The sequence below is a fragment of the Diabrotica virgifera genome, chromosome 5 (assembly GCF_917563875.1).
Source record: "Diabrotica virgifera virgifera chromosome 5, PGI_DIABVI_V3a".
Classification (NCBI taxonomy): domain Eukaryota; kingdom Metazoa; phylum Arthropoda; class Insecta; order Coleoptera; family Chrysomelidae; genus Diabrotica; species Diabrotica virgifera.
The window spans coordinates 240,249,224-240,276,358 of NC_065447.1; the positions used below are offsets into that span (position 1 = coordinate 240,249,224).

The 27,135-nt window shown below is 33.0% G+C and overlaps 1 protein-coding gene across 2 annotated transcripts in view; it reads left to right on the forward strand.

Moving 5' to 3' along the window:
- LOC114343502 (proteolipid protein DM beta) overlaps nucleotides 1-25,375 on the forward strand; it is a 36,141-nt gene extending 10,766 nt beyond the window's left edge. For both annotated transcript variants that reach the window (XM_028294346.2, XM_028294340.2), the window contains exons 3-6: nucleotides 1,233-1,392; nucleotides 3,507-3,657; nucleotides 4,706-4,854; nucleotides 12,342-25,375. In XM_028294346.2, the coding sequence (XP_028150147.1) occupies nucleotides 1,233-1,392; nucleotides 3,507-3,657; nucleotides 4,706-4,854; nucleotides 12,342-12,467 (586 nt within the window). In that variant the 3' untranslated portion in view covers nucleotides 12,468-25,375. The remainder of the gene's footprint in view (nucleotides 1-1,232; nucleotides 1,393-3,506; nucleotides 3,658-4,705; nucleotides 4,855-12,341) is intronic.
- Nucleotides 25,376-27,135: the final 1,760 nt, after the last annotated feature.

Genomic DNA, 27,135 nt, shown 5'->3' on the forward strand with positions numbered 1-27,135 from the left:
GTTAAAATCAATGAAGCTATTTCGGAGGAACGTTTTATTAATCTGGGAGTTCCACAGGGCTCTGTATTAGGACCCCTGATTTTTTTGTTGTTTATTAACGATGCATCTAACCAGTTTGATATTTTGGACCTGACGTTATTTGTAGATGATACTTCTATTGTGGTCTCAGCACAGACCTATGAGAAATTGGCATCTACTTGCAATAGTTTTTTTAGCTCGGTTTAATGACTGGTGTCGATCTAATAACCTAATTTTAAATGTAGACAAAACAAAAGTAATATATTTTAATAACTTAAATTCTGTAAATCCTGTACTACATCTAAGTTTTAACAATGTACTACTGGATTCCTCAAATCATACAAAATTTTTAGGTATCCATCTCGACTCAAAATTAAAATGGTCAGTTCACATAGACATGCTCAGTAAGTCCCTTAATAAGTCGTACTATGCATTATCCCGTATTAAAAATATTATGCCCATCTCTGCGCTGTTAAATGTATACTATAGCCTTGTTTACAGTAGACTTTGTTACAACATAGTTTTATGGGGGAATGCAGTCAACAGTGACAGAATATTTATAACACAAAAACGTATAATACGAAAAATGTTTGGAAAAAGGGTTTAGACCTCTTGAGAGCTGTAAGCCCATATTTATTAAGAATAATATTTTAAGTTTTCCATGCATTTATATCTTCAGAATGTTACTATATGCTGTTAATAATATTCATATGTATGACAGAAATTCTAGTTTCCACAATTATTCGACACGAGGTGGCGACTTGCTGAGGGTACCTGGTCATAGATCGAGTAAATTTGAAATGTCAGTAAAGTATATGAGCATTAGATTGTTTAACGTTTTACCAAAAAAATATAGAACAATGAATAAATATTTATTTAAGAAATCCATTAAAAGCTTATTGCTTACCAAATGTTATACTGTGGAAGAGTTTGTTTCGGACAGAAATATTACCTAAATGTTATCAATTCTATATTCCTTAAAGTGTTTATAAAATTTATAAATGTATTAATTTTATTTTATTGTTTGTTTGTTTGTAAAACTAATGACATGCCCTATACATTGTATGTCTTAAAGGATGAATAAATATTATTATTTCCGTATGTTCAGATTGAAAAAAGACCAATTTTCATTCTGTAAATTTTCTTACATATTTTTTTATTATCTTGTAAACCTATGATTTTGATTACAAAATAAATTTTGATATTATTTTAAGGGTGGACACTGTTAAGATGACTTTTGTTTTAATTGGAGCCTGTATGGGAGGACTCGGATTAATGATTTTGACTGTAGGATTTTTGGCAACTGGTGCAACAAGGCACAAAGTTTATAGAGGATGGGGTTGGAGAGTTAGTGGGAGAATGACATGCGCAATAGTGAGTATAGTTTTTTATTTTATCATAAATATAGTATGTTAGTATAACTTAGAACAGAATTCGAAATAGAGGAATGAATTATGAAAGGAAAGAAAGTAATAGGGGTTTTGAACTCATTACTTTGGACAAAAACCATATTAAAAGAAAAGAAAACACAGCTATATAATAGCATCTTTAAAATAGTGGTACTGTATGGATGTGAAACCTGGCAACTGAATAAGCGAACAGAACAGAAGTGGCTCGCATTAGAAATGGACTTCTGGTGATCAACCTGCACCTCTAGAGTCTCACATATAAAGAATGAATGAATATGAGATATTATGAATAGGAAATCAAACATAATAGAACAAATCCAGGAAAAACAACTTTGTTGGTATGGCCAAATACAAAGAATAGAGGAACATTGACTCCCAAAGCTGATAATGTAATGGAACCCCTGGAAAGAAGGAAAAAGGGGAAGACTGAAAACTACCTGGATAAGTGGAATCCAAAAAGCATTGTCTGATAGAGATCTACGACCAGGAGATTGGACTGATCACCATGGAAACTAGGAACTGAAAGGGGCAGGACGCTATAAAGAGATGGTATATATTATAGTATGTTAGCCGAACAAAGTACTGTACTATTCGCGGTGTGCAAGTACTTGGAAAGGGAAACGACCGTGCGCGAGTCGCGGAGAAATATTGCAACTATCTTAAATAATTCATATTGTCAATTGAAATTGTCAAATTGACGTATATTTCATACCTTCTGTCAATGACTTAGAAAAATTATATATTGCTCCACAATATTGATATGATATGCAATTATTATATAAAGGTAAATTTAATTAATTGTATTTTGCTTGCAATACTGCATTTTAATAACGGATTTTATTTACTACATACAATTGTTTACGTTTGCTAAACATAACCTGCATCTTATTTTTTTCTTCTTATTATTTTTTTGGACTATGGTCTTGACAATTATCCAGCAACCAGGACTAATATAATTGGCCAATATAATTAAAAGTGCGAATAAAAGTACAGAGCGTAGAAATAGAGGTCGCTTTGCCGAACTTGCACGGTCCCAATAGCCCACTGATAACAGTGATATTTCTGAACAAGTGAAGTCAGTTCGACAAAAAAATCCTTAATAATAAAAAAATATAATGTTTTTAGGTTTTCCATTACGAAAACGTAATGCTTTGTGGAAAAATTGTATTTTTTTAATATTAACAACGTTCATATTAATTATATTCAAGTATATTGTCAAAGATCCTCAAGTCCAAAACGACAAATGCCGATATGGATGTCAAGCCCAAGAATCCATCCAACATCTTACCGGGGGCTGCCAGGCGTTTGTCGGAACTGAGTATAAAGAACGCCATGACTCAGGAAAAATTCTTCACCAGGAACTAGCTAGAAAACTTGGACTTCTCCAGACCGACCATCTCCCTTATTATCAATACATCCCTGATAGAAACGACAACTACAAGCTATACTGGGATCGGACTGTGCTCACAGACCAACGAGTGGCACATAATAGACCGGATCTCATACTAGTTAATAATCTTACTAGGCAAACAACATTAATAGATGTGGCGATACCTAACAACAATAATCTGCTTGGTAAGCACAACGAAAAAATCGCCAAGTATAGAGATCTCGAAATACAAATAAGGAGACAATGGAGAATGGAAGGTACCCAGACAATACCTATTGTTCTTTCTACTACTGGAGTAATTCCGAACAACCTCATAGAAAACATCAAAAAGCTGGGTCTAAATGAACATCTTTACAAAACCATGCAGAAAGCTGTACTACTCGCGACGGCCAGATGCGTACGAAAATTTCTGGGAGATACACCTGCATTCCAAGTCACCTAGGGCTCGATAACATGGAAAGAGTCCCACCAGAGCTCAATCCTTTTGATACCGTAGGTATATGGGATGAGTCAATTTTCCCCTTAGAGGGAGTGTGAGCCGCATGGCTAAATCAAAATTATTAATTTAATTGCAATTAAACAATACATAACACCTATACTAAACACAAATAAAAAGTGAGAAAAAAATGCAAAAAATAATTATCGTCAATATCTTCCACAGATTAATGTTGGTCAATTTTTTTTTTCAGTTTATGTGCATCACATATGTTCTTCAAATAGTTTGGATAGCGATGTTCTGTTTTTTGGTTATTTCAACGTTCATATTCACTATATTTTGGAAAATGTGTGAAAATCCAAGAGTAGCCTCATTTCAAGATGACATCGATTTAACTCAATTTTGTAAGTAATATATCCAATTTTTTTATATATTTTTTCCATTTTGTTTTCACTAATTTTGAAAAAATGTGAAAACTTTGAATTATCCACGTCCGTCTGTCTGTCCGTCCGTCCGTGCGTTTGTCTGTCTGTCTGTCCGTAAACACAACTCCTCCGTCATTATACCAGGTAGAATGACAAATGAGGTGTCAAATGAAAGCTTATAATTCAAGAATGGTACTAAAGGTGAGAAATTTTACTTAGGCTGTCTGTCCGTCCGACCGCAAATATAACTCCTTCATCACTATGCCAGGTAGAATGACAAATGAGGTGTCGAATGAAAGCTTATAATCCAAGGATGCTTCTAAAGGTGATACATTTGACCCAGGACTTCCGGTTTTAGAGATACGACCAGAAGTAGTGTTTTAAAGTCACCGGAATAGTACAAGTCATATATTATTCGACGCGCCTTCGCAAGACGAGAACAAATATATAGTTCCAGTTTCATGATTGTCTGTCCGTCTGACTGTCCGTGCGCGAATACAACTCCTCCGTTATTAATACAGATATAATAACAAATGAGGTGTCGAATGAAAGCTTATAATCCAAGGATGGTATTAAAGATGAGAAATTTGACATCGAACTTTCGCTTTTAGAGTTGCAACCGTATGAACTGTTTTAAAGTCACCGAAATAGCATAAGCGATATATCATTCGACGTGCCTTAGCAAGATGAGAACAAATGTAAAATTTTGGTTTTTATATCATTTCCGGTTAAAAAGTTCTAACCAGAAGTGCCATATTATAATCGCAGAAATAATACATGTAACACATCAATTGAAGCATATTTGAAGTCATTTCTGTTTAAACAATGATGACCCAAAGTTTAGTAAAAATGACTCAAAATTAGTAAAATCCTATATCAATCGACGCAAAGTTAAACAAAGAGTTCAAATATCGACTTCTAGTTCTACTTTTGATTACTTTTGGTGAAAACCTAGGACTTACGAAGTCCAATTACTTGTTGATTTTTTTAAATACATATATTTTTCTGATAAAACTATCATTTTTAGATTTCATGTTTCCTTCGGATATGCGACAAGAATATTTGAAAGTGTCGGGGGAAAGCGCTGTCAAAGCTTTCTGTAAAGATTACGTAGAAAAAATCGAGATAATGTTCATACTTGCTACTGTAGCATCTGTACTGGTAATTTTAAGTCTGGTAAGTAATTCATAATTTTTTTCTATTATAAATTAATGTATTTATTGTGACGGTTTCTGTAACGCTTATAGCCTTTTAATATTAAAAAACTGTTTGGGGAATATTATACATTTCTCTATTAATCTATTGTCTTAATTTTCCTGTTGCTCACTTCCAGTAATAATCTCAATTCTTAGTATTGTAGAGTAATACTTATTAGTCGCTAAAGACCTAGTTTTCCATTATAATTGCTTACAAACTGTCTATCCATACAGTTTGTAGGTCAATATTTATTGATTTAGTCTTCTCCACATCCACTATCACTATGACCCTCCATCTTCTATGATTTTGTGCCTCCATTTCCCATTATTGTACCCCAATCCTAGATAAATCAGCTTCAACATCATCTTTCCATCTTTTTCTGGTACAGCCTATGGATTGAAACACTGTCCTTAACACTCTGTCTTCCTCTGATTTTTCCACATGACCTACACATCTTATCTGGTTAGCTTTTATATGTCTGACGGTGTTTTCAGTACCATACAGTCACCAATTCCGCATTGCGACGCTTTCTCCTATTAAAAAAAAAGTTGATTAATAGCAAGCTGAAAATTTGTTAATAGCTTAAGGGTGTCTAGTCGGATAAACTTTGATATATGGGAACACTGGAACAGGGGCAGTTTTAATTGTGGAACAGGTTAAAAATTTGGAACGGTCAGACCACGAAAACGGCACATTTATTTTGTCCGACAGAATAGACTTAGGGCCGGTTGTTCGAACGCTAATCAACAATGATCATTATCAAATATTGAATTACTGTCACCAACTGTCAATGTCAACTTTGATTGGGTGGCTGAAATCATAATTATTGATTAAAATTATGAAATTACTTAATCAATTATGTTAATAATTGTTATGTTAATTGATTAACTAATCTCAGAATTATATTAATTATGCTTTCAGCAACCTAATAAAAGTTGACATTGACAGTTGGTGACAGTAATTAAATATTTGATAGTGATCATTGTTGATTAGCGTTCGAACAACCGGCCCTTAAACTCTCCGAACAGAGATTACACTCTCATGCAAAAATCAGACTGCTATTTATCACCTATCATAATTCCTGTCATTTGACATATTCTACATGTTCCACTCATTAAAACGCCCATTTGGTGATAAGTAGCAGTTTGCTTTTTGCATGAGAGTTTAATCTCTGTTCGGAGAGTTTAAGTCTGTTCTATCGGACAAAATACATGTGCCGTTTTCGTGGTCTGACCGTTCCAAATTTTTAACCTGTTCCACAATTAAAACTTCCCCTGTTCCAGTGTTCCCATATATCAAAGTTTGTCCGACTAGACACTCTTAAGCTATTAACAAATTTTCAGCTTGCTATTAATCAACTTTTTTTTTCATACGGGGGTCCAGACCTATATCATTTCATCTCTTTGAGTGCCAAATATTATTCTGAGAACCGTCTTTTCAAATACCAGCAGTTTATTAAATTTATTTCCTGCTGATATAGAGTCCATGTTTTACTTCGATATGACAACTGGGCGAATAATTGACATGAACAGCCTTAACCCTCTAACTGGCAAGATTCTAAAAATCATTGGACAATTCGATGTAAATATCAGGATTAAATTGTTTTATAATGCCCCTTTGTCCGCTTCTTCTCGATCGACGATGGTAAATAAATGTTCAAGTGTGGAGTAAAAATATGATTTTATTTATACTGAGTATTAACACTATAGATGTTGTTCAGGTAACTTTTTATTATAGACTGCGACCCAAAATAGTCCCTTTGGCTAATTTATAATCTCGTCAAAATATACAATTCATCAATACGTTGCATGACAACAGCAACGAACTTTGCAATCTTTCGAAAGCTTACAACTACAGTTTATTGAGGAAACTATTGCAACATGTACTAGGAAGTACAGTTATTGGAAATACCACGATTTGGCAATTTATTTAGGTTGCAAAAGGTTCACTGGACTCTAATAATTAAAATATTACTCGATATATTTTCCCAATGTTTTAATTATACACGGTGAAACTATAAAAGTTAAGAATAATGTGAGATTACAAATTAAGGGATTAATTTGAGATTGAACATATTGGCCACTTAAAAGAAACAGACGACCAATAGAAAATGTTTAAGCACATATAAATATAAAATAATAATAATATAACAATAATCATAACACTAATCCACTCGGTTTTTGAATTATTATCTCACCTGAACAGTGCTACCTATAACTTGAATACTTAGAATTTATGATTCAGCTAAACTGTTTAATTCAAATCTAATGTTATTAGACGAAACTGATTTAGATGGAACTGTTTTAAAGTAATAATTAAAGGGCCTAGCCGGGTAAGATGGTGAAAAGTGCCCCCAACTCAATTTAAATTCCATATAGGTCACTTTTTAGCACATATAGAGGAACTCACTTTCTGAAATTTTTAGCCCCCTAGGTGGTCACGTGACCCCCTAGAGCCTAATTAGGCTTTTTATGTTTTTATTTTTTATCTCAGCCGCGTCAAGAGCTAGCTAAAAACTTTATTTAAAAAAGTTTAAGTTTCAAAAAGATCTATATGAAAAAGTTTTTTTTTAATTTTTTGGCGATAAATTCGAATTTTTAGAACAATTTAAAACTTTTAAATAACTCTGAAAAAAAACTAAGACACTCGTTTTTACGAAAATCAATTATAATGTGTATTTTTGCACAGTCTTTCACCCTGAATTTTTTTAGATTTTTAAAATTGGTGAAACGTACCTTTAAAAGTAAAAAACCGCATTTTTTCGGTTTTTTTTCGTTTTTTGATATAATTTTATACATATTTTTCAAAAAAGGTAACACCGTCACTAGAATAGGTAAAAAAAATGAAAAATAATTGGGGTTTGCTAAATAAAATTTTTTTGTAACGCCATCCATTTTCAAGATACAGGGCGTTGAAGAAAACAAAATTTGACACATTTTTTACGATTTTGCCGAAACTACTGGCAACATTGCAATAAAACTGCGCAGGTTTTAAGAAGTAGTTATTGTGCATTTTTTGACATACAATTAAGAATTTTATATTCATCATTGGCGCGCATACGGGTAATGGTCTGAACTTTTTAAAGAAAAAAAGATGGTACGCCACTGACATATTTCAAATTAACAATCATTTTTGAATTCCTCGTTCCATTTGTGACAAAAAATCTATCTTCCCATTTTTTCATACGGAGCGCCGTTTTGTTGCAAAAAATAAAATATCTTAACGCTTCCAAAGTATTCGAATTAATTTTTATAATGGATGTATTGTCGAAGCGAAGATCGATGGAATATGCGCATTTTATCAATGAAATTCGATATTTTTAAGATATTCCAGAAGCTGCTACAGATAAAATGTTTTAACGACCTATTAATCATTCATAAATACTCAACGGATATTAGTACAGTTAAAATAATTAAGACGATAACCGGACAACATTGATTTAATGAGTAAAATTTAGTTTTTTTACTTTAATGACAAAAAAGCAAGCCCGTTAGCAGAACCCAATTAAAAATTATTTTGCACATCATATTTGAAACATTATTTGGTTGAAAAATCTCATTTTTGTTGGCAAAAAAAATATATTAATTTGTTTGGACTAAATTACACTTGTGCTTATCTTAAAAAGGATATGTTACTATCAACATTCGCACAGTGTTGCCAAACTGAATTTTGTTATTTTGGGTGTAAATTTTTTCCACGGATCTCCGAGGGTACTATACGAGTACATACCTATGTATAATAATGTAGAAACTATATACTAGAAGTTCGAATGCTTCGTAAGGGTTAAATTCTTATATTTTTTGAATAAAAATGGCGCGTCGTATGAAAAAATAAGAAGATAGATTTTTTGTCACAAATTGAACGAGGAATTCAAAAACGATTGTTAATTTGAAATATGTCAGTGGCGTGCTATCTTTATTCTTTAAAAAGTTCAGACCATTACCCCTATGCGCGCCAATGATGAATATCAAATCCTTAATTGTATGTCAAAACATGCACAATAACTACCTCTTAAAACCCGCCAAGTTTTATTACAGTGTTGCCAGTAGTTTCAGCAAAATCGTAAAAAATGTGTAAAATTTTGTTTTCTTCAACGCCCTGTATCTTGAAAATGGATGGCGTTACAAAAAAATTTTATAAAGCAAACCCCAATTATTTTTCAGTGTTTTACCCATTCTAGTGACGGTGTTACCTTTTTTGAAAAATATGTATAAAATTTTATCAAAAAACGAAAAAAAAAACCGAAAAAATGCGGTTTTTTATTTTTAAAGGTACGTTTCACCAATTTTAAAAATCTGAAAAAATTCAGGGTTAAAGACTCTGCAAAAATACACGTTATAATTGATTTTCGTAAAAACGAGTGTCTTAGTTTTTTTTCAGAGTTATTTAAAAGTTTAAAATTGTTCTAAAAATTCGAATTTCCCGCCAAAAATTAAAAAAAAAATTTTTCATATAGATCTTTTTGAAACTTACAACTTTTTTAAATAAAGTTTTTGGTTAGCTCTTGATGCGGTTGAGATAAAAAATAAAAACATAAAAAGGCTAATTAGGCTCTAGGGGGGTCACGTGACCACCTAGGGGGCTAAAAATTTCAGAAAGTGTGTTCCTCTATATGTGCTAAAAAGTGGCCTATATGGAATTTAAATCGAGTTGGGGGCACTTTTCACCATCTTACCCGGCTAGGCCCTTTGGTTGTGATGCTGTGTTTCTTCGAGCTCTCATCGAGGAACTCATCTCCCTACAGTACACGGTGAAACTATAAAAGTTTAAGAAGTTAAGAATAATGTGAGATTTCAAATTAAGGGATTAATTTGAGATTGACCAATCATTCTATTTGGCTGGGTATTTTTTTCAAGTATAATAATGTGTTAAGACACCTAGAAATGCTATTAAAATTTAATTATCAATTTTTGTTTGGCTTCCAGGTAAAATCAGGTAAAGGGGTCCTCAGGTGCCCCTTACCGGTTTAAGTTAAAAATAGCGTTTTATTGATTTGAACGGATTTTATTAAAATAAACTTAAAAAACAAACACAACAGCATAGGTGTAAACTATTTTTATAGTGACAATTATAAAAGCAGTCTTTGACATTAGAACAACATAAATCACATCACATTTGCTACACACACATTGAGTTTTCGACAGTTTTCAAAATTTACATTTTTTTACCACCCTGTTTGCTGAGCCAAAGTGGAAAGTGATCAATACTTTCGAAGCGAACGTCATCAATGGGATGTTTTGCTTTTTTTCCAATCAGTTTCAACAGAATCCATAAGTTCTTGGATTTCATCTTCGGTCATTACCGACAAATCAAACTTTTTCTTTCTCCAGTTGATATTGCCTGCCATTTCCAGAAGCAAAATATACAAAAATAAGTGATCAAATGTTGGAAAACAATAGCACAACATCACAACAAATTGAGACGAAACTTCACATAAACCGGCAAGTGGTCCCTCAGGAACCCTTTCTATTTTCGTTTCTAAATCACATTCAGAATATTTGTTTTTTAATAATTCCAATATATAGTGAAACTTGAAGCTATAAACCACTCATAAAAAATGTTTTCACTAAATTCAGATTACTTTCAGTATCAAAATTTTGCTTCGAAAACTTTAATGAGAGATATTTGTTCTACATTTATCTCAACCTGTCGCACAAAACTGAGACAGAAATGTAATTATACGGTGTAATGAATTTAGAATGTGTTTGAAACGTGTCTTGAAGAACTAGAGAAGAAGAGTCAAAGTAGTTTGCGGCTACAATAATTTTATATATGACTTAAATAATAAGCGAAGGGGCTCTCAGGGACCTCTTGCCAGTTAGAGGGTCAACTTAGATTGTATTTTTAGCTGCTTAGATCTTAATAATGATGATAATAATGCTCTGTTCTCCCAGATATTTAAACTCTTAATACTTTTAGTCCAGGGTAAACGGTTTTTTCCATGACACTCGAGCAGCCAGGGTACTGAAGCGTTTTTTCGACAGGTAATGCCTATAAGAGCAAATTGTAACTATTTCCTGCGTAGGATCTGGCGGCCATTTTTATTTATAAACAATTAAGTGTCAAAAAATGGCATTTTTCCCTTTTTTTTCAGATCAAGGGAAAACGGTGAAACTTATGGTTTTTTTAGTACAAATATCTTTGAGATGATGGAAAAAGCTTTAAAATGACATATTACAAAGTTTGATATACTCATTTATTGTTAACATAATTGCGAAAAAAGGTCGGAATTGCAAAAAAAACTAATTTTGCAATAACTGTTGTAAAAATTAGTGTACAGGTTTGAAATTTTTGTCAAATGAGGGTTCTTTGGTGCTTAATATGTGATAAAAATTTCAAAGCGATTCATTTAATTGTTTAAATTTTATTCGAATTGTTTACCTCAGAGAGCATTTTTTTGCAATAACATAAGTCAGAAAAAAATGACGTTAGAACCATTCCACAGGTGTCAAATGGAAGAGCATGAGCTATATTTTCAACCTGGTTTAAAGAAAGCGAATAAAAAATGCATTTATTAGTAATAAATAATTATGCAAAAGTATCGTAAATCTTTCCTTATAAACTTTTTATTTTGTTATATAAGAAATTATATATATTTTTTACAATTTTTTATCAATTATGATATAAATAACATTACTTGGTAGTTGTGCACTTAAAACAGGGTAAAAAAGTTAGTTTTTTTTGGAAAAAGTTATTCAAAAAGTTTATAAGGAAAGATTTACGATACTTTTGCATAATTATTTATTACTAATAAATGCATTTTTTATTTGCTTTCTTTAAATCAGGTTGAAAATATAGCTCATGCTCTTCCATTTGACACCTGTGGAATGGTTCTAACGTCATTTTTTCTGACTTATGTTATTGCAAAAAAAATGCTCTCTGAGATAAACAATTCGAATAAAATTTAAAAAATTGAATGAATCGCTTTGAAATTTTTATCATATATTAAGCACCAAAGAACCCTCATTTGACAAAAATTTCAAACCTGTACACTAATTTTTACAGCAGTTATTGCGAAAATAATTTTTTTTGCAATTCCGACCTTTTTTCTCAATTATATTAACAATAAATGAGTATATCAAACTTTGTAATATATCATTTTAAAGATTTTTCCATAATCTCAAAGATATTTGTACTAAAAAAATCATAAGTTTCACTGTTTTCCATTTATTTGAAAAAAAAGGAAAAATGTCATTTTTTGACAGTTAATTGTTTATAAATAAAAATGGCGGCCAGATCCTACGCAGGAAATAGTTACAATTTGTTACTCTAGGTATTACTTGTCGAAAAAACGCTTCAGTACCCTGGCTGGTCAAGTGTCACGAACAGGGTATATTTTTGTCTTATTAACCTGGCCTATTTGAATTGTTATTGTTGTGTACCAAAGAAATAATCATTTGGTATTTAATTTGAAATAAAGAATAGACCTTCCTACAATTAATGTGAATTCTTCATTTTATTTTCAGATTCACTACCTTATGTGCCTATCTGCAAATTACGCTCATATCAGAGACCAAGACAAATTTTTACAATTACAAGATATGCAGATGCTCAGCGACCACGAATTACTATCGGGAAAGGATAGATTCTAGGATACGGCCCGGGAAATACATATGCCCGAGTTAAGATGGCAAAGTGTAATAGCCAATAGCTAACCAGTTAGTATTATATACAAATAGACGACTGAACATATCGGGTAACTAATAAAAGTACAAAATTTGGAGTACAAGTTAAATAAATCGCTAGAGACAAAATGAAATAGATGTTATTTGAAATGTTTTTTATCTTTGAATAATTCTTCTTCGAGTGCCCTGTTCGTTGCGAACGTTGGCTATTAAGTGAGCCATGCGTGTCTTCTCCTGCCTGGTCCTCGCTTACTGTCTATCTTCCCCTGGATAATCAACTACAATATATGTGGCCTAGATCAGGGGTCACCAATTAGTTTCCCTGATGGTCCGTTTCGAAAACCTATGACACTTCCGGGGTCCGGATTTAATGCAACCTGTGTCTGGTTGTTCTGATTCGGTTTCTTTGTTGATTCTTGTTAAAAAATGTCCCCTATAAACAAATCAGAAGGGTACCGGGCGAAATTTTTGGGCACAAATTGTTTAACAATTTTTTTTAACAAAATCAAAACATCATCTTTTTTGCCCCCGAAAATCTTTTTAGCATTTTTGGGTCATCTTAAACAAAAAAGATCTTTTCGAGGTTTAAGCGATTTAAAATTTGAAAAATGCGAAAATAAGCATATTCGAAGCTTGAAAACTCATGTTTAAATTATGATTTTTGCGGTTGTCAAGTGTCTAAATTGAAGTTTAAACATTCAGTTTCAAGATTCTGATGAGAAATCGGGGCTTATTTCAATTATTTAGACCAGCGATACTCAACCTTTTTCTTTCCTGGGCCACATAGTAGCTATTGTCACAGCTTGCGGGCCGCAATCAAGATGAAGTAGTACACAGGGTGTTTCATTGGGAAACGGAAATACTTGAACGGTGAATAGAGGTAAATAAGGCAGTTCTAGACATACTAAATTTATTGCTCCACCGACTGTATAACAGAGTTAGAGGGTGTTTATCGATTTTGCAATATGCGGGTGTTTCTTTCTGGACCCATAACTTTAGAACCACCGTGTATATTTTTTTGATATTTGGTACACATATGTCACATTTAGAACCCAAACCACCCAACTACTAATCACAAGAAAAATTCAGGTACGGATTAAACAAAATTATAAATCCGTTGTGACCTTGAAACAACATCCTGTATATTGAAATTTTCAAAACCCGTTTGCACATTTCAAAAGAGCTTTAATGGAGCTTCCATTTTTTTGCGCAGACAATTAAATGACTTTAATTTTGAAATTATGTGGAAATTTTTAAGAACTCGAACTTTCAAATAAAAAATTTCGATATAATTTCAAAATTAATGTCATTAAATTATCTGTGCAAAAAATTGAAGCGAGCGATTAAACTTAGTTTTTTTGTGATCTTTTCAAATGTACAGAGGAATTTTGAAAATTTTAATATAGGTACAGGGTGTTGTTTCAAGGTCACAATTATTTTTAGTATTTAGTAAATAAGTATTCATTATTTTTAAAATGAGTATTTGTTCATTAACTTTAGTAATTTATTATTAAAAGTTAATAATACCTTGCTTTTTAATCAGAGTTCTTTAAAAATTTCAATACAATTTAAAACTAAAGTCATTAAATTGTCTGCCTCACGCCCAAACACGCCTCAATCATATCGGCACACTATCGAATAATTTGAAAAACACTTGAAATTTGACAAATAATTTTATCACAGGGCCCTTTAGTTAGCGTTTGGGCCGCATAAAAACGCTAGAGGGCCGCAGGTTGAGTATCACTGATTTAGACCGTTATTTTTAATTGTTTATTATGCGCGTTCACTCGACCCTTAAGCCGCCGCGGCGGCGCGTCTCTATATGGCGCGTATCGCACTATATGATTGGCATATTTAATTAACACATTGGCAATAATTAATTGAATAAATAAATAGATTATTAAAAAAAGTATGTTAATAATAAATTATAAAATTTTAATAAATGTCAAATATTTGTTGAGTTTGGTGCAACTGATTCTCATTAGGGAGTTGAGATATTCATCTGTTAACTGATATCTGTACCGATTTTTAATAAAGTTCATTCTTGATAAAGCGGCTTCGCACATATAAGTTGAGCCAAACAGGACACAATTTCATGGCCAAACATTTTCAAAATTGCCAAACACTATATTCTGAATTTAATGGCGGTCCGCACAAAACTAGCCCACGGTCCGGATGCGCACCGTCCGCTAATTGGTGACCCTGGCCTAGATATTCAAGTTTTCTTTGTTTAATTGTGCTCACGATTTCTTTCTCTTTTTCGATTCTGTGGATTGCCTCTATGTTGCTAACATGTTCGGTCCAGGATATACAAAGAATTTGTTGGTACCCACATTTCGAATGCTTCTAGTTTTTTTATGAGCTCTATGTCAGCGTCCAGGTCTCCACACATATTCGCTGTGTGCAAGTACTTGGAGGGGATACGAGAAACGATCGTGCGCGAGTAGTGGAGAAATCTTACAACTTTCTTAACATATTTCTTAAATATAATTCATATTTTCAATTGAAACTGTCAAATTGACGTATATTTCATACCTACTGTCATTGAAGAAAATGGGAGTTCGCAAATGCTGTGTTATAAATTGTAAAAATTATATGTTGCTCTCCACAATATTGATATGATATGCAATTATTAAAGTGAGTTTTATTAATTGTATTTTGCTTGTAGTACTGCATTTTAATAATTAATTTTATTTACTACATACAATGTTTACCTTTTAATAACATAACCTCAATCTTACTTTTTCTTCTTATTCTTTTTTTGTGCTTTGGCCTTGGCAACTATCCAGTAACCAGGATTAATATAATTGGCCAATATAATTAAAGTGCTAAAACGTTGCTGATGCTACGACACTAGGTGTCGCTCTTCCGAACTTGCACGGTCCCAATAGGAATAGGAGTGGGGATAAGATGTACCCCTGCCGGACAACTCTTTTGATCTCCACACAATTTTTGCTCTTGCTGTTTGACCCCAGTATAGGTTTGCCACAATCCAAATATCCTTGTCGTCAATACCTTTCAACCAAATCTATAAAAAATAGAAGAAAGAAGTATTGATATAAGTGTGTGAAATAGGTCTAGTTGAAATAACATACTGCGTTATTTCAGACTGATGATCAATATATCACCTTATCCATATTTCTACTAGAAAATGTCATTTTTATTAAAGTTTTCTTGTGAGTCTTAACTCAACGAAATTTCAATATGAACTAAATACCTTTGACGATGTGGCATCGACGTTGTCTCATTTGCAGACCCATCACATGTCCTCATCACTGACCAGTGAGTGACGGAATGATAGAATTTCCCGTTGATCTTCGTTCGCTACCGCATCGCCTTTGATAATGGCTTACAGTTGCACACGAAACGTCAGAACCAATAAATTCCAGATCACGATGTATAAACCTAGATAACAATGCACATTTACACAGCAATCGGCGAACGCTAGTATTGAATTGTATTTCTGATGCACTAAATGAGTATTCTTTGTTAACAGATTAAACAGAACAAAAAACTCTCACTAAACACTAATTTGACAACTGACAACAGTTTGAAATATTCAGCCGTGTGATGGATGACCGAAGTTAATCTTTAACGTTTGAGTTAAAGTTAAGATTACTCTCAGGTATAACGATGCCCATAACTATTTAGGTAAAATTCTGTGTGATGTATTCTTCACAGTTATGAGATAGTTATTTTTTCAACGTTATATTAGAAATAACATTTGAGGAACCAAGTTTGACGTAACAAAGAGTTATGTAGAAATAGTACAAGTTGGAGTGAGCGCGAGAGATTGTTCGGAACATGCTACAGGATGGGTAGATGACCGTAAAACTAAATATCCATCGTCGGCAGTGTTCCCAGATGACTTTTTTGAGGATCAGGAGGTGTCGCCACGAACGATCAGGAGATTTCAGGAGACTCGCTCGCCTCAAAAATTGGTAGAATTCTGTAGTTTCAGTCTTTACGTTTATAGATAGGCAACTAGATGTCGCCACGAAAAATCAGTAGAATCAGTTGGTGGACGCCTCCAATCAGCAAGGAGGGGGGTATTTTTTACGTTTATACTTATACATAGGTACAATACACAGAAAATAGCTGATTAAGTTCCATCTGTTGACTTTTGGGGGAAATGCAACTTTATAAAATATGTAAGGGACTGCTGTGGCAACGCTAGATGGCGGCTAAAGCATAAAAATAAAAAAAATAAAATAGGATAAAATTCTGAAAAATTCAAACTCCATACAAAACCGTTCATGAATCGTTACGCGCATGCGCAATGACGAATAATGCTGCGCAGTAACACATTTTTCGTTACTGCGCATCCTCGTAATCGTTCAAGAACGGTTTTGTATCGAGTTGGAACAAAACCAGATGATTTTCAGAATTTCATCACTTCATCAGGAGGTTTAAGGACGCCATCAGTAGATCAGTAGGCGAGGGTCGCCATCAGTAGGTCTCCTGAAATTTCAGGAGGTCTGAGAACACTGATCGTCGGCCACCGTTGATGACCGAACAGTGCCGAACAGCAAACAGCTGTTCGGGTTCGGTGGTGTTTCAAACGGTAGATAGAAACAGGGTTGCCAGATTGGTGTATTTTCCCACAATTTTGGGGTAATTTGAAAGCGGCTAGGGAAATTTTTCTAAGCAGAAATTGTAGTGGAATTTTTTGGGGGCGGAAAATTATGGAGGATTTTAAGGGGTCATGGTAAATTAAATTTGCGAATGTACATAGAACTGTATATTATACTCCCATATAATTGAAGACGATAGGAACTATTAATTATTTCCAGGGTCCTCGTTGATAAGTAGTATAATTTTGGTTTACTGTTCTCTTCATTTGACTACTAATTTATTAAAATGCGGCAAAAATTTAAATTTGGGGTATTTGAGCTTCAATTTGAGGGAATTTCAGTTTCTAAGTGGGGATTTATAAAATATCATCTGGCAACTCTGGATAGAAAGCTCAGTAGACACTTAAAATAAAATTTCAACTTATATCTCTCGATTTGATTTTTGTATAATTTTTAAAATTGTATTACCCTTCTATTCTTAATTATTAAATTATTAGCTTCCAAATTCACTTGATTTCTGTCTAAAAACAAGTCAAAAGATGAACCTAACCTTACATATCCTTACATAACTACAAAGTTATCTCATAACTTGAGGTTTAAAGTCGCGTTATAAAGTGACAGTTGATATATCAGATAACTCAAGAACTGCCAAGAAATAACGCAAGTAGTTAAGTTAAATATGATACATCACACCAATTCGAGGATTATAACTTAACTACAGGATAACTTTACGTTAAAGATAACTTCGGTCATCCATCACACGGCTGATTATCATTGACAATATGTACTACTATTGTGTTCATTATTTTTTGCCTTTCTTACGAAGTTTCAAATAAAATAGGAAAAATTAAACGATTTAGAAGTTTACAACGGAAGTTGATCCTGATTCCTCAAATAACTGTTGGTATTTTTAAGTGTAGGGCCGGCGTAGCGCAGGCGGTAGTATGCTTGCCTCGCATGCTGGTAGGCCGGGGTTCAAATCCCACCGCCGGCAAGAACTACACATTTTTAAAATGTCTATAGGCCCCAGGTCGACTCAGCCTGAATAAAATGAGTACCTTGGGTAAAACCAGGGGCAATAATAGGCGGTTGAAGCGTACCACTGGCCCTGTTACCTTCCTTGTATACCGTAGGCCATAAATATAGCAGACTACGCTGCTATAATCCCAAAGCCGCGTCAGTGGTATAAAACGGGAGACTATTATTTATTATTATTTTTAAGTGTACCAAATCTTTGAGTTTTAAAATTATTATAAAAGGTTAGGGATCTTTCAAAACTTCATGAACCTTGCAAAATACGCATGGAGGAAAAAAATCCTAAAAACATTAACTATTTTTATTTCATACTGAATTCAATATAAATTATTAAATATTCCAACTATTTTACTAATGGAAAATCTGTCTTGCTATGAGAACGCACTACAGATAAATATGCTTTCAGTAATATCGGATTTCATAGTTTCGTTCGTAGATTGATGTCACCAAATGTGTGAGTCAAGTTCATAAAATTTGGTAAGGCTAGGGCCAAAATACATCTATTTCCTTTTACAGTCTCTGGTGTTTAGTGTTGGCAGTTGTTTACTAAATCAAACAAATTATAAAAGTTCAGTTGTTTGTTCTGACAATCGTCTTCCGATATAAATATTTGCACAATTTTTGTATGCTTTATATTATATTTTGTCATAACTCGCTCGGGTGTTTGTATTTTCTGGGTAATTTGTATTTCCACCTTTCAGCAGTGGCGGATAGACAGAAGGGGAAATTGGGAAATTTCCCCACCCAAGGTTCAAACTTAAAGAAAAAAATTGTTGAAACAAAAATATATTAGCTGACATTTAACTCAAACTACAGACAGACAAATTCAACCCAATTAACTGACTACTTAAGAAAATTAAATGAACGTAATACATATCAGTTATTATTTATGTCTTATGTAGTTTGGGTTTATCTTTTTTATTTGGTTGGTGAATCATTGGAAGTTCCCCGCCCCTTTCCAAAGCAAATGGCTAGGTCCGCCACTGCCTTTCAGTTATATGTACCTTAAAAGCGGATTTTTTTATCCGATATATATGTAATAAAAAAGTATTCTTCTCAAAAAATTCAAATGATGTATTTTAAGTCCAGTCAGATTTTTGTTTAAAGATTACTAATTAATTTAGAAACGTGATCTCAACAAATACTCGACTTTAAGATGTACAGATTGGTTTTTTATTATTATTATAGTAGTTTAACCCTTTCAGCTCCGGTGACGCGTACGCGCGTCCAAATATGACTATAGATCAGTGCCGTGGACGCGTAAGCGCGTCAAACGAAATCATTTCTGCCGGCACAGGCGCTAAGACTGGAAATACTACAGCGGAGCTGAAAGGGTTGATGATAACTTCTACAAGAAAATAAACTTGCCTTTAAATATATCATTTGAAATAAAAAAATCCGTAACCTAAAAATATGTGTCCGTCCTATGGTTGTGTAATCATATTCTTACTACAACTGATTTTTTACTTATGTACATTATTTCTGTTTTTCTCTTAAATCCAGGTATTAGTTAGATTTAAAACATTATGTACTCAAAGCCTTTTATATGGAAGTAAAAGAGAATAATGTTACTTTGCTAATATCCATGTCCAATATATAGGGTGTCCCAAAAGTAGCGGAACGGTCGAATATTTCTCGAAATAAACATAGTATCGAAAAACTGAAAAATACTTGTTCAATAATTTTCAAAAATCTATCGAATGACAAAAAACACGACCCCCACTCTACCCCCTAGAGGTGGGGTGGGGGGTAACTTTGAAATCTTAAATGGTAACCTCCAGTTTTTATTTCAGATTTGGATTCCTTACGTAAAAGTAAGTAAGTTTTATTCGAGATATTTTTTTGATCTATGGATAGATGGCGCTATAATCGAAAAAAAAACCATTTATCCTGATGTCGTAGGTAAATAATAGAAACGCTGAAACGGTATAATATCTCGAGATATACACTTCCAAATGAAAAACAAAAAAATACGTATTTAATATTTTTCAAAAACCTATCGAATGGCACCAAACACGGCCTCCCACTCCACAACCTGGAGGTGGGGTGGGGGTAACTCTAAAATCTTAAATAGCAACCCCAATTTTTTATTGCAGATTTGGATTCTTCATGAAAAATTAAGCAACATGTATTCGAAACAATTTTTAGAATTGTTGATAGATGGCGGTAATAAATCGTCTTTTTCCAATTATAGCGCCATCTATCAACAATTCTAAAAAATGTTTCAAATAAATGTTGCTTAGTTTTTCATTATTAATCCAAATCTGCAATCAAAAATATAGGTCTCTCCAAATCTGGGGGAGGGGTGGAGGCTCATGTTTGGTGTTATTCGATAGGTTTTTGAAAAATATTAAATACGTGTTTTTTTCGTTTTTCATTTGAAAATGTATTTCCCGAGATATTAGAGCGTTTCTACAGCTGTTTGTTATATAATTGTTTTTACGATTATAGCGCGATCTATCCACAATTCGAAAAAATGTCTCAAATAAGACTTGCTTACTTTTACATAAGCAATCCAAATCTGCAATAAAAACTGGGGGTTTCTATTTAGATTTTTAATTTACCCCCCACCCCACCTCCAGGGGGTGGAGTGGGAGATCGCGTTTGATGTCATTAGATAGATTTTTAAAAACTATTGAAAACGTGTTTTTCAGTTTTTCGATCCGATGTTTAGTTCGCGAAATATTCGACCGTTCCGCTACTTTTGGGACACGCTGTAAAAGAAACTACTAAATTGTACTCATGAGAAATGTTACAATTTAATACAGGTTTTGATCAATACATTAAGTCTTGTAGAACAAATATTTATGGGGTCTTAAGCCATTCATGTATTATTATAAGTTAGAAAAGAAAATTACTACATAATAGAAAAGTATATAATTCTTGAGACTCATTTTAGGTCAATTTGGCATATAAATCACCTTATCTAAAACTCAACAGCCTTTTAACATATTCACTGCGGTGTCTTTTTTAAATATGCTCTCTGGTTGTCGTTAATTCGTGTTCTATAGGGTCGGCAGTGAACGTGTTAAAGGTGGTACCTTAAAATTAGTTTATTGCAAATATCTTTCGCAGATAAAGCGTTGACTGGCAATGTTCTGAACCGTAACAGCTGAATTAATTAAAATATGGAAAGACTGAACAATAAAAAGGAACCCTAAGTTCAGTTTGGTCAATGGCCTTATTTTTCCCATTAATAGTGCTAGAACTAGAATAGTGCAGCTAGTTTATATTCACTTTTAAAACAAATTCTATTTTCAATTTGGTTCAATTCTATTTTCTGTCTCGACATACCCTTGTCTTGGGTATGCCGAGATAGTCCAAGAGGCAGCGCTGAAAAATCTCTTTGAATTTACTAAAGCTAGATTTTTCAGTTGATTACTGTGATTGTGTAGAGAAACATACTGCGGTCGGTCAAGCGAAACGTAGAACAGGGGTTACTGAGAGGGTATCAAAGTTGCTTTCCTACGAAGGTAATTAAATCCATTTACTAAGGCTGAAAATCAGTACACACATTCTAAATTAAATATAAATAAAAGTTATTATAGTCGGTCAGCTGTATGACGGGACAGAGCCGGTCGGTCGGCCCCAGTGAATGTACAGGGTTATTCACTATATTTTGACCCCCTTGTAAACTGCTTTATTTACAGAATTTGAAAAAAATGTAAAATACAAAAGTTATCCGATTTTTAAATTATGACTTTTTGACATATATATCGTACTAGTGAAATCATCCATTTGGGCGTGATGACGTAATCGACTATTTTTTTTAAATGGGAATAGGGGTCGAGTGCTAGCTCATTTGAAATATTATTCAATTCCCTATACAGTAATATAAACATTAACATAATTAATTATATTGTCCAAAAAATTGTTTTAATTAAATTAATTGTTTAATTAATAATTCAAAAAAATTTTTTGGCCATCCTGTATAAATAATGATCTTAATGTTTATAGTACTGTATAGAGAATTGAATAACCTTTCAAATGAGCTAGCACAAGACCCCTATTCTGATTTAAAAAAATAGTCGATTATCGATAGTCGATCAAAGAATCATAATTAAAAAATTGAATAACTTTTGTATTTTACATTTTTTTCTAATTCTGTAAATAAAGCAGTTTACAAGGGGGGTCAAAATATAGTGAATAACCCTGTACATTCATTGGGGCCGACCGACCGGCTCTGTCCCGTTATAGAGCTGACCGACTATAATAACTTTTATTTATATTCAATTTAGAATGTGTGTACTGATTTTCAGCCTTCGTAAATGGATTTAATTACCTTCGTAGGAAAGCCACTTTGATACCCTCTCAGTAACCCCTGTTCTACGTTTCGCTTGACCGACCGCAGTATGTTTCTCTACACAATCACAGTAATCAACTGTGAAAAATTTAGCTTTAGTAAATTCAAAGAAATTTTTCAGCGCTGCCTCTCCGTCTATTATTTTCCCCATTAATAGTGCTAGAACTAGAATAGTGCAGCTAGTTTATATTCACTTTTAAAACAAATTCTATTTTCAATTTGGTTAAAGTCTATTTTCTGTCTCGACATACCCTTGTCTTGGGTATGCCGAGAATTATTGCAAGCAATTCTAGATCTATCTGACAGTTGCCAGGATTGTAGTCAGCCAAATCTGAAGATGTGATGGACTTACGGTGGTTTTTTATAGTAATTTGAATTAGAGCACAAAGTCAATATTAAAGGAATGTTAGTTGACATTTACTTAAAAAGTTATTCGTAAATAAAAATAACAACATGTAACTTTCAATCAACGAAATAATAATTTGTAAGCTACAATTGACTTTGGGAGTGAATATGTAACTTACAATAAACATTTTCGCTGATTCTAGCCAGCTAAATTATTCTTCGAGGTGGGTGCAACCTTTAATATACAGGTATAAATTAAAACAAATTATATAATTCAAAAAATATGTATAAGAAACAATGTAGAAAAATTGTTGCACATATCGCCGCCGCCTACGAAAAGTATAACTCCGAAAAATGCCGTTAAGAGTAGAACTTTCAATGAACGCCGCGAAAAATATTATTTTTGATTATATGATTGTGAAAATTATAATCCCTAATAAACTGTTAGCGAAAAAAATTATTTTTTGAGGAGTATCGGCAAAAACATCATTTCTGTTGGTGGGTCCACGAAAATTATAATTAGTGAAAAGTTCTCAGAAATAATTGTTTTCGTCGGCAGAAACGGAAACAGAAAGGGAAATAATTGTTTTCGTCGGCATCTATTATGAACTAAATCTTTTCATTATAAATATTTTGGAAGTTATAATCTTCGCGGACACGCATATAAAAAAAATTGTAATCGCCAATATTTATCAAAGATTTATTATTTTCACTGGAAATGTATTAGGAATCACATTAATCATAGGTACCAGCGATATAGTTGGAGATTCTTCTTTGGACTGTCAGAAACATTGAAAGAAGGAGAAGTAATACCAGAAGATAGAATATGTTGTTTTTAAAATCTGGTTAATTAAAAGAGTGAAATAATTGGGATATGTGTTTAGGGTGGCAAAGAAAAGAAATAGTTTAAGAATATTACAGGCGGGAAAAACGAAGAGGCACGCAAGAAATAAATACATCATTGTTCGTTATTTTCTTTTAAGTTATTTGCTCCAATTTTGACATTAATATTTATATGTACAAAATCCCTGTTTATTATTATAAATTCATTATTGTTCATTCAATTCGTTCAGAGTTTCTTTGGCATTTTATGAAATAAAAGAATACCAACAATTCTCAGCTGTCATTTGCATTGGTTGTGTTTTTGTGCCACCTTTAAAGAGCTGTAGCTTCGTTGGGACGAATTTTTGGAGAAGCTAATTTACATTGCATTATTTGGCGCCACCTTTAAAGGGCTGTAGCTTCCTTGGGAGGAATTTTTGGACAAGCTGATTTACATGTAAAAGACCTAAAATTAATCCATCAATTTGTAGTTTTCTATTCTATGGTAAGTTTCTAGACAACCTGGTAAATAAATAGTTTCAGAATCTTAAATCAACAGTTATTCCGTTGGCTCTTCACACAAACATATTCATATAATAATTAGGAAATATCAATTTATACGTTATACAATATTACATACATATTATTATTAGCTTATAAATATACATTTACTTGAATATTTTAAACACTAAGGCAATAGTTAATTGTTAAAACAACTCTTTGAGAAAAAAAAAACAAATTCTTTGTATATATTGTGCTAAAATAAGCTGTTAATTCCATGGTTTTAAGTTTTGTGGCCAATAAAGAGACAATATAAAACATACTTGGCCAATAATTTCCAAAGTTCCAACGGATAGACTATATCCAGATCAATAACAATATCGTGCTGATTTATTTTTAGTTCTTAAGCAAATCAAACAATCGTTTCAAGCATTTTGTTATTTATACCTCTAAACGATACATATTTTAGGAACGAAAAATGTTTTGTTTAAGCACAAATAATTAAAAATTTAATGGAATCTATCTGGCAAATAAGTTTGTATTTCTCGTTTCATAACGTGACAACCCTGTAGCTATATAAAATTTATATTTAGCTAAAGTTATCGAATTTTGATTGATAAGAGAGACATCTACCGTTTATATTTCTCGTTTGATGATACAACGTGGCAACCCTGTAGCTATAGAAATTTTGTATTTAGCTACATAGGCGGAACCAGGGGGTTTTGGGGGTTATAACCCCCCCCATTGGGATGTACTTTGAGCTCTATACGCTTAACACCATACCCCTCAGAGACCTTCCAGTAGTTGTAACCCCCCCCTTTCCAGTAGTTGTAACCCCCCCTTAGGATCATCCTGGTTACGCCTATGTTTAGCTAAAGTTATCGAATTTTCATTGAGAGGAGAGACATCTACTGTTTATAAAGTTCAATATTGAAATGATACATTTTATATAGTACGATACGACTATATAGTACACCTGGGACATTATCTACAGCTATTTTGCAAAGATATACCCGGACTGATTCGATCTTATGCAAAATTAAAAATACCATTGCCAGATGGAAACGATTAAGTATTACTTAATACAAATCTTGTCGCTTGTAAAACACAAAATATGCATATCAACATATTTATATACTTTACAAGATTGCACTATGTTAAAATTAGAATTAATGTAGTATAAATGAATTTATTGATAATATTTTGATAGCTTTAGGCAGTTTTCTACCATTTTTGTTTTTGTTTTCTCTAGAAATTTTGTAAGAATTTATAAAAATATATGTAAACATATAGGTTATATGACTTTTATTTATTGGGCTACGAATATTTACAGGATTTCACTAATATTCTTCTTTTTTTTTAACTGGCTTTACAACTCGGGGAGTCTTCGGCGCGTCCACTATAGCCCTCCATCTTCTATGACCGTGCGCCTCTATTTCCCATTGTTGTACCCCAATCCTAGATAAATCGGCTCCAACATCATCCTTTCATCTTTGTCTGTCTCAAAAAAATACTGTCTTCCTCTGATCTTACCACATGACTAGTTTTCGGTACCATACAGAACCACCAATTCAGCATTATGGCGCGGCGCCTTCTCCACTCTCGTGTTGTAACCTCGGAAACCTTTTTTGGATGGTGCTAGAAAGGTCGCCAATGGAGACACTGCGAACGGCAGCCAGATTGTTGGTGGAAAGCGAGTCGTGGGTTCGAAACTAGCTTTTGGAACGTGGAATGGGACCAATAGAAGAAATATGTAAAGATAGACAAGAGAAGGTAGATTAGAGAAGAGAGAGAAACAGATAAAAAGATAGATAGGTAAAATTACCAAAGATAAGGGAAGATAGAAAGAGGGCGCCACTTAACTTTTTGGGGATACAAGGGGAAAATTAAGAAACCTTGAAGACGGAAACAGGTAAAGAAAGATAATTAGGTTCTGAGACCAAATACCAGAAAGGATATGAACAGTTAATTAGTAAAAGAAATAAATGTTGTCAACCCACTCGGGACAGTCGTCGACCTATGTACTTACCTACAAAACTTATTCTGCGAGATCTTTCTCCTGGTCGAAGATAATATAGTGATAGTTATGTTACTTAGCAAATATTTAGAGGTAATCTATTATCAGGAAACTTATTAGGAGTAGATAAATTAAAATCGTGAAATAAACAAAAAACAATATATTGAACAAATGGTTCACCAGAAGGGTCAAACCCAAAAAAACAACAAGAAATAAAGAGGAAACAATATACACAAATCAAAACTGCACCAACTATTAATGTGTGGTTGGGTACAGGTAGAAATAAACAATAAATATGATAAATGAAATAAAAGTATTATATGGTAAAATCATGCACAATTAAAAACAGAGTAAAGAGAGCCTGGTTATGAATTAAAAAAATCAAATCAAGCATTTATCATGAAAAATCTCTACTGTTTTAGGGCTTATCTCGAGATAACATAAAATATGGCAAATTTAATGATGGATAGAAAATATAAAGAACAAATATATAATAAAATTAAAGGCAAAGCATACAAAGTTAACAAAAGTTTATAGTTCAAAATTCAAAAACCACCCAGCACTCGGTTTTATAAAAAATAGCCAATCGCACAGCTTTTAATTAAATAGTTAATGTTTGATAATGAAAAGTTCTTATTTAATGAATAAAAAGTTCTATTAATGAAATCGCTGTCCTTTAGTGAACTAGATTACACCGGTGGTTAGCCTTAACCACAGATGAAGAAAGGTTTGAGGTAGATATCCCGTAGATTAGCTCTACTTTTGGAGATAATTGGATGTATGTTTAATTAAGACACTTACAGTAACTATCGTGATGTTGCTTCTTAAATTGCACTGAATCTAACTTTACTTTAACTAGTAATAAAGCACTAAGTTACTTATATGGTAATTTGAATCTAATCGGATGTTAGATCCAAATACAGATACGATAATAGAGTGAATACCACTCAGATATGATCATAAGATAATAGAGTGACTTCTCACACTTAAGAGGATCGGTACGTATTTTCGGCTGCAATGCTATTCAAATGGGGATTC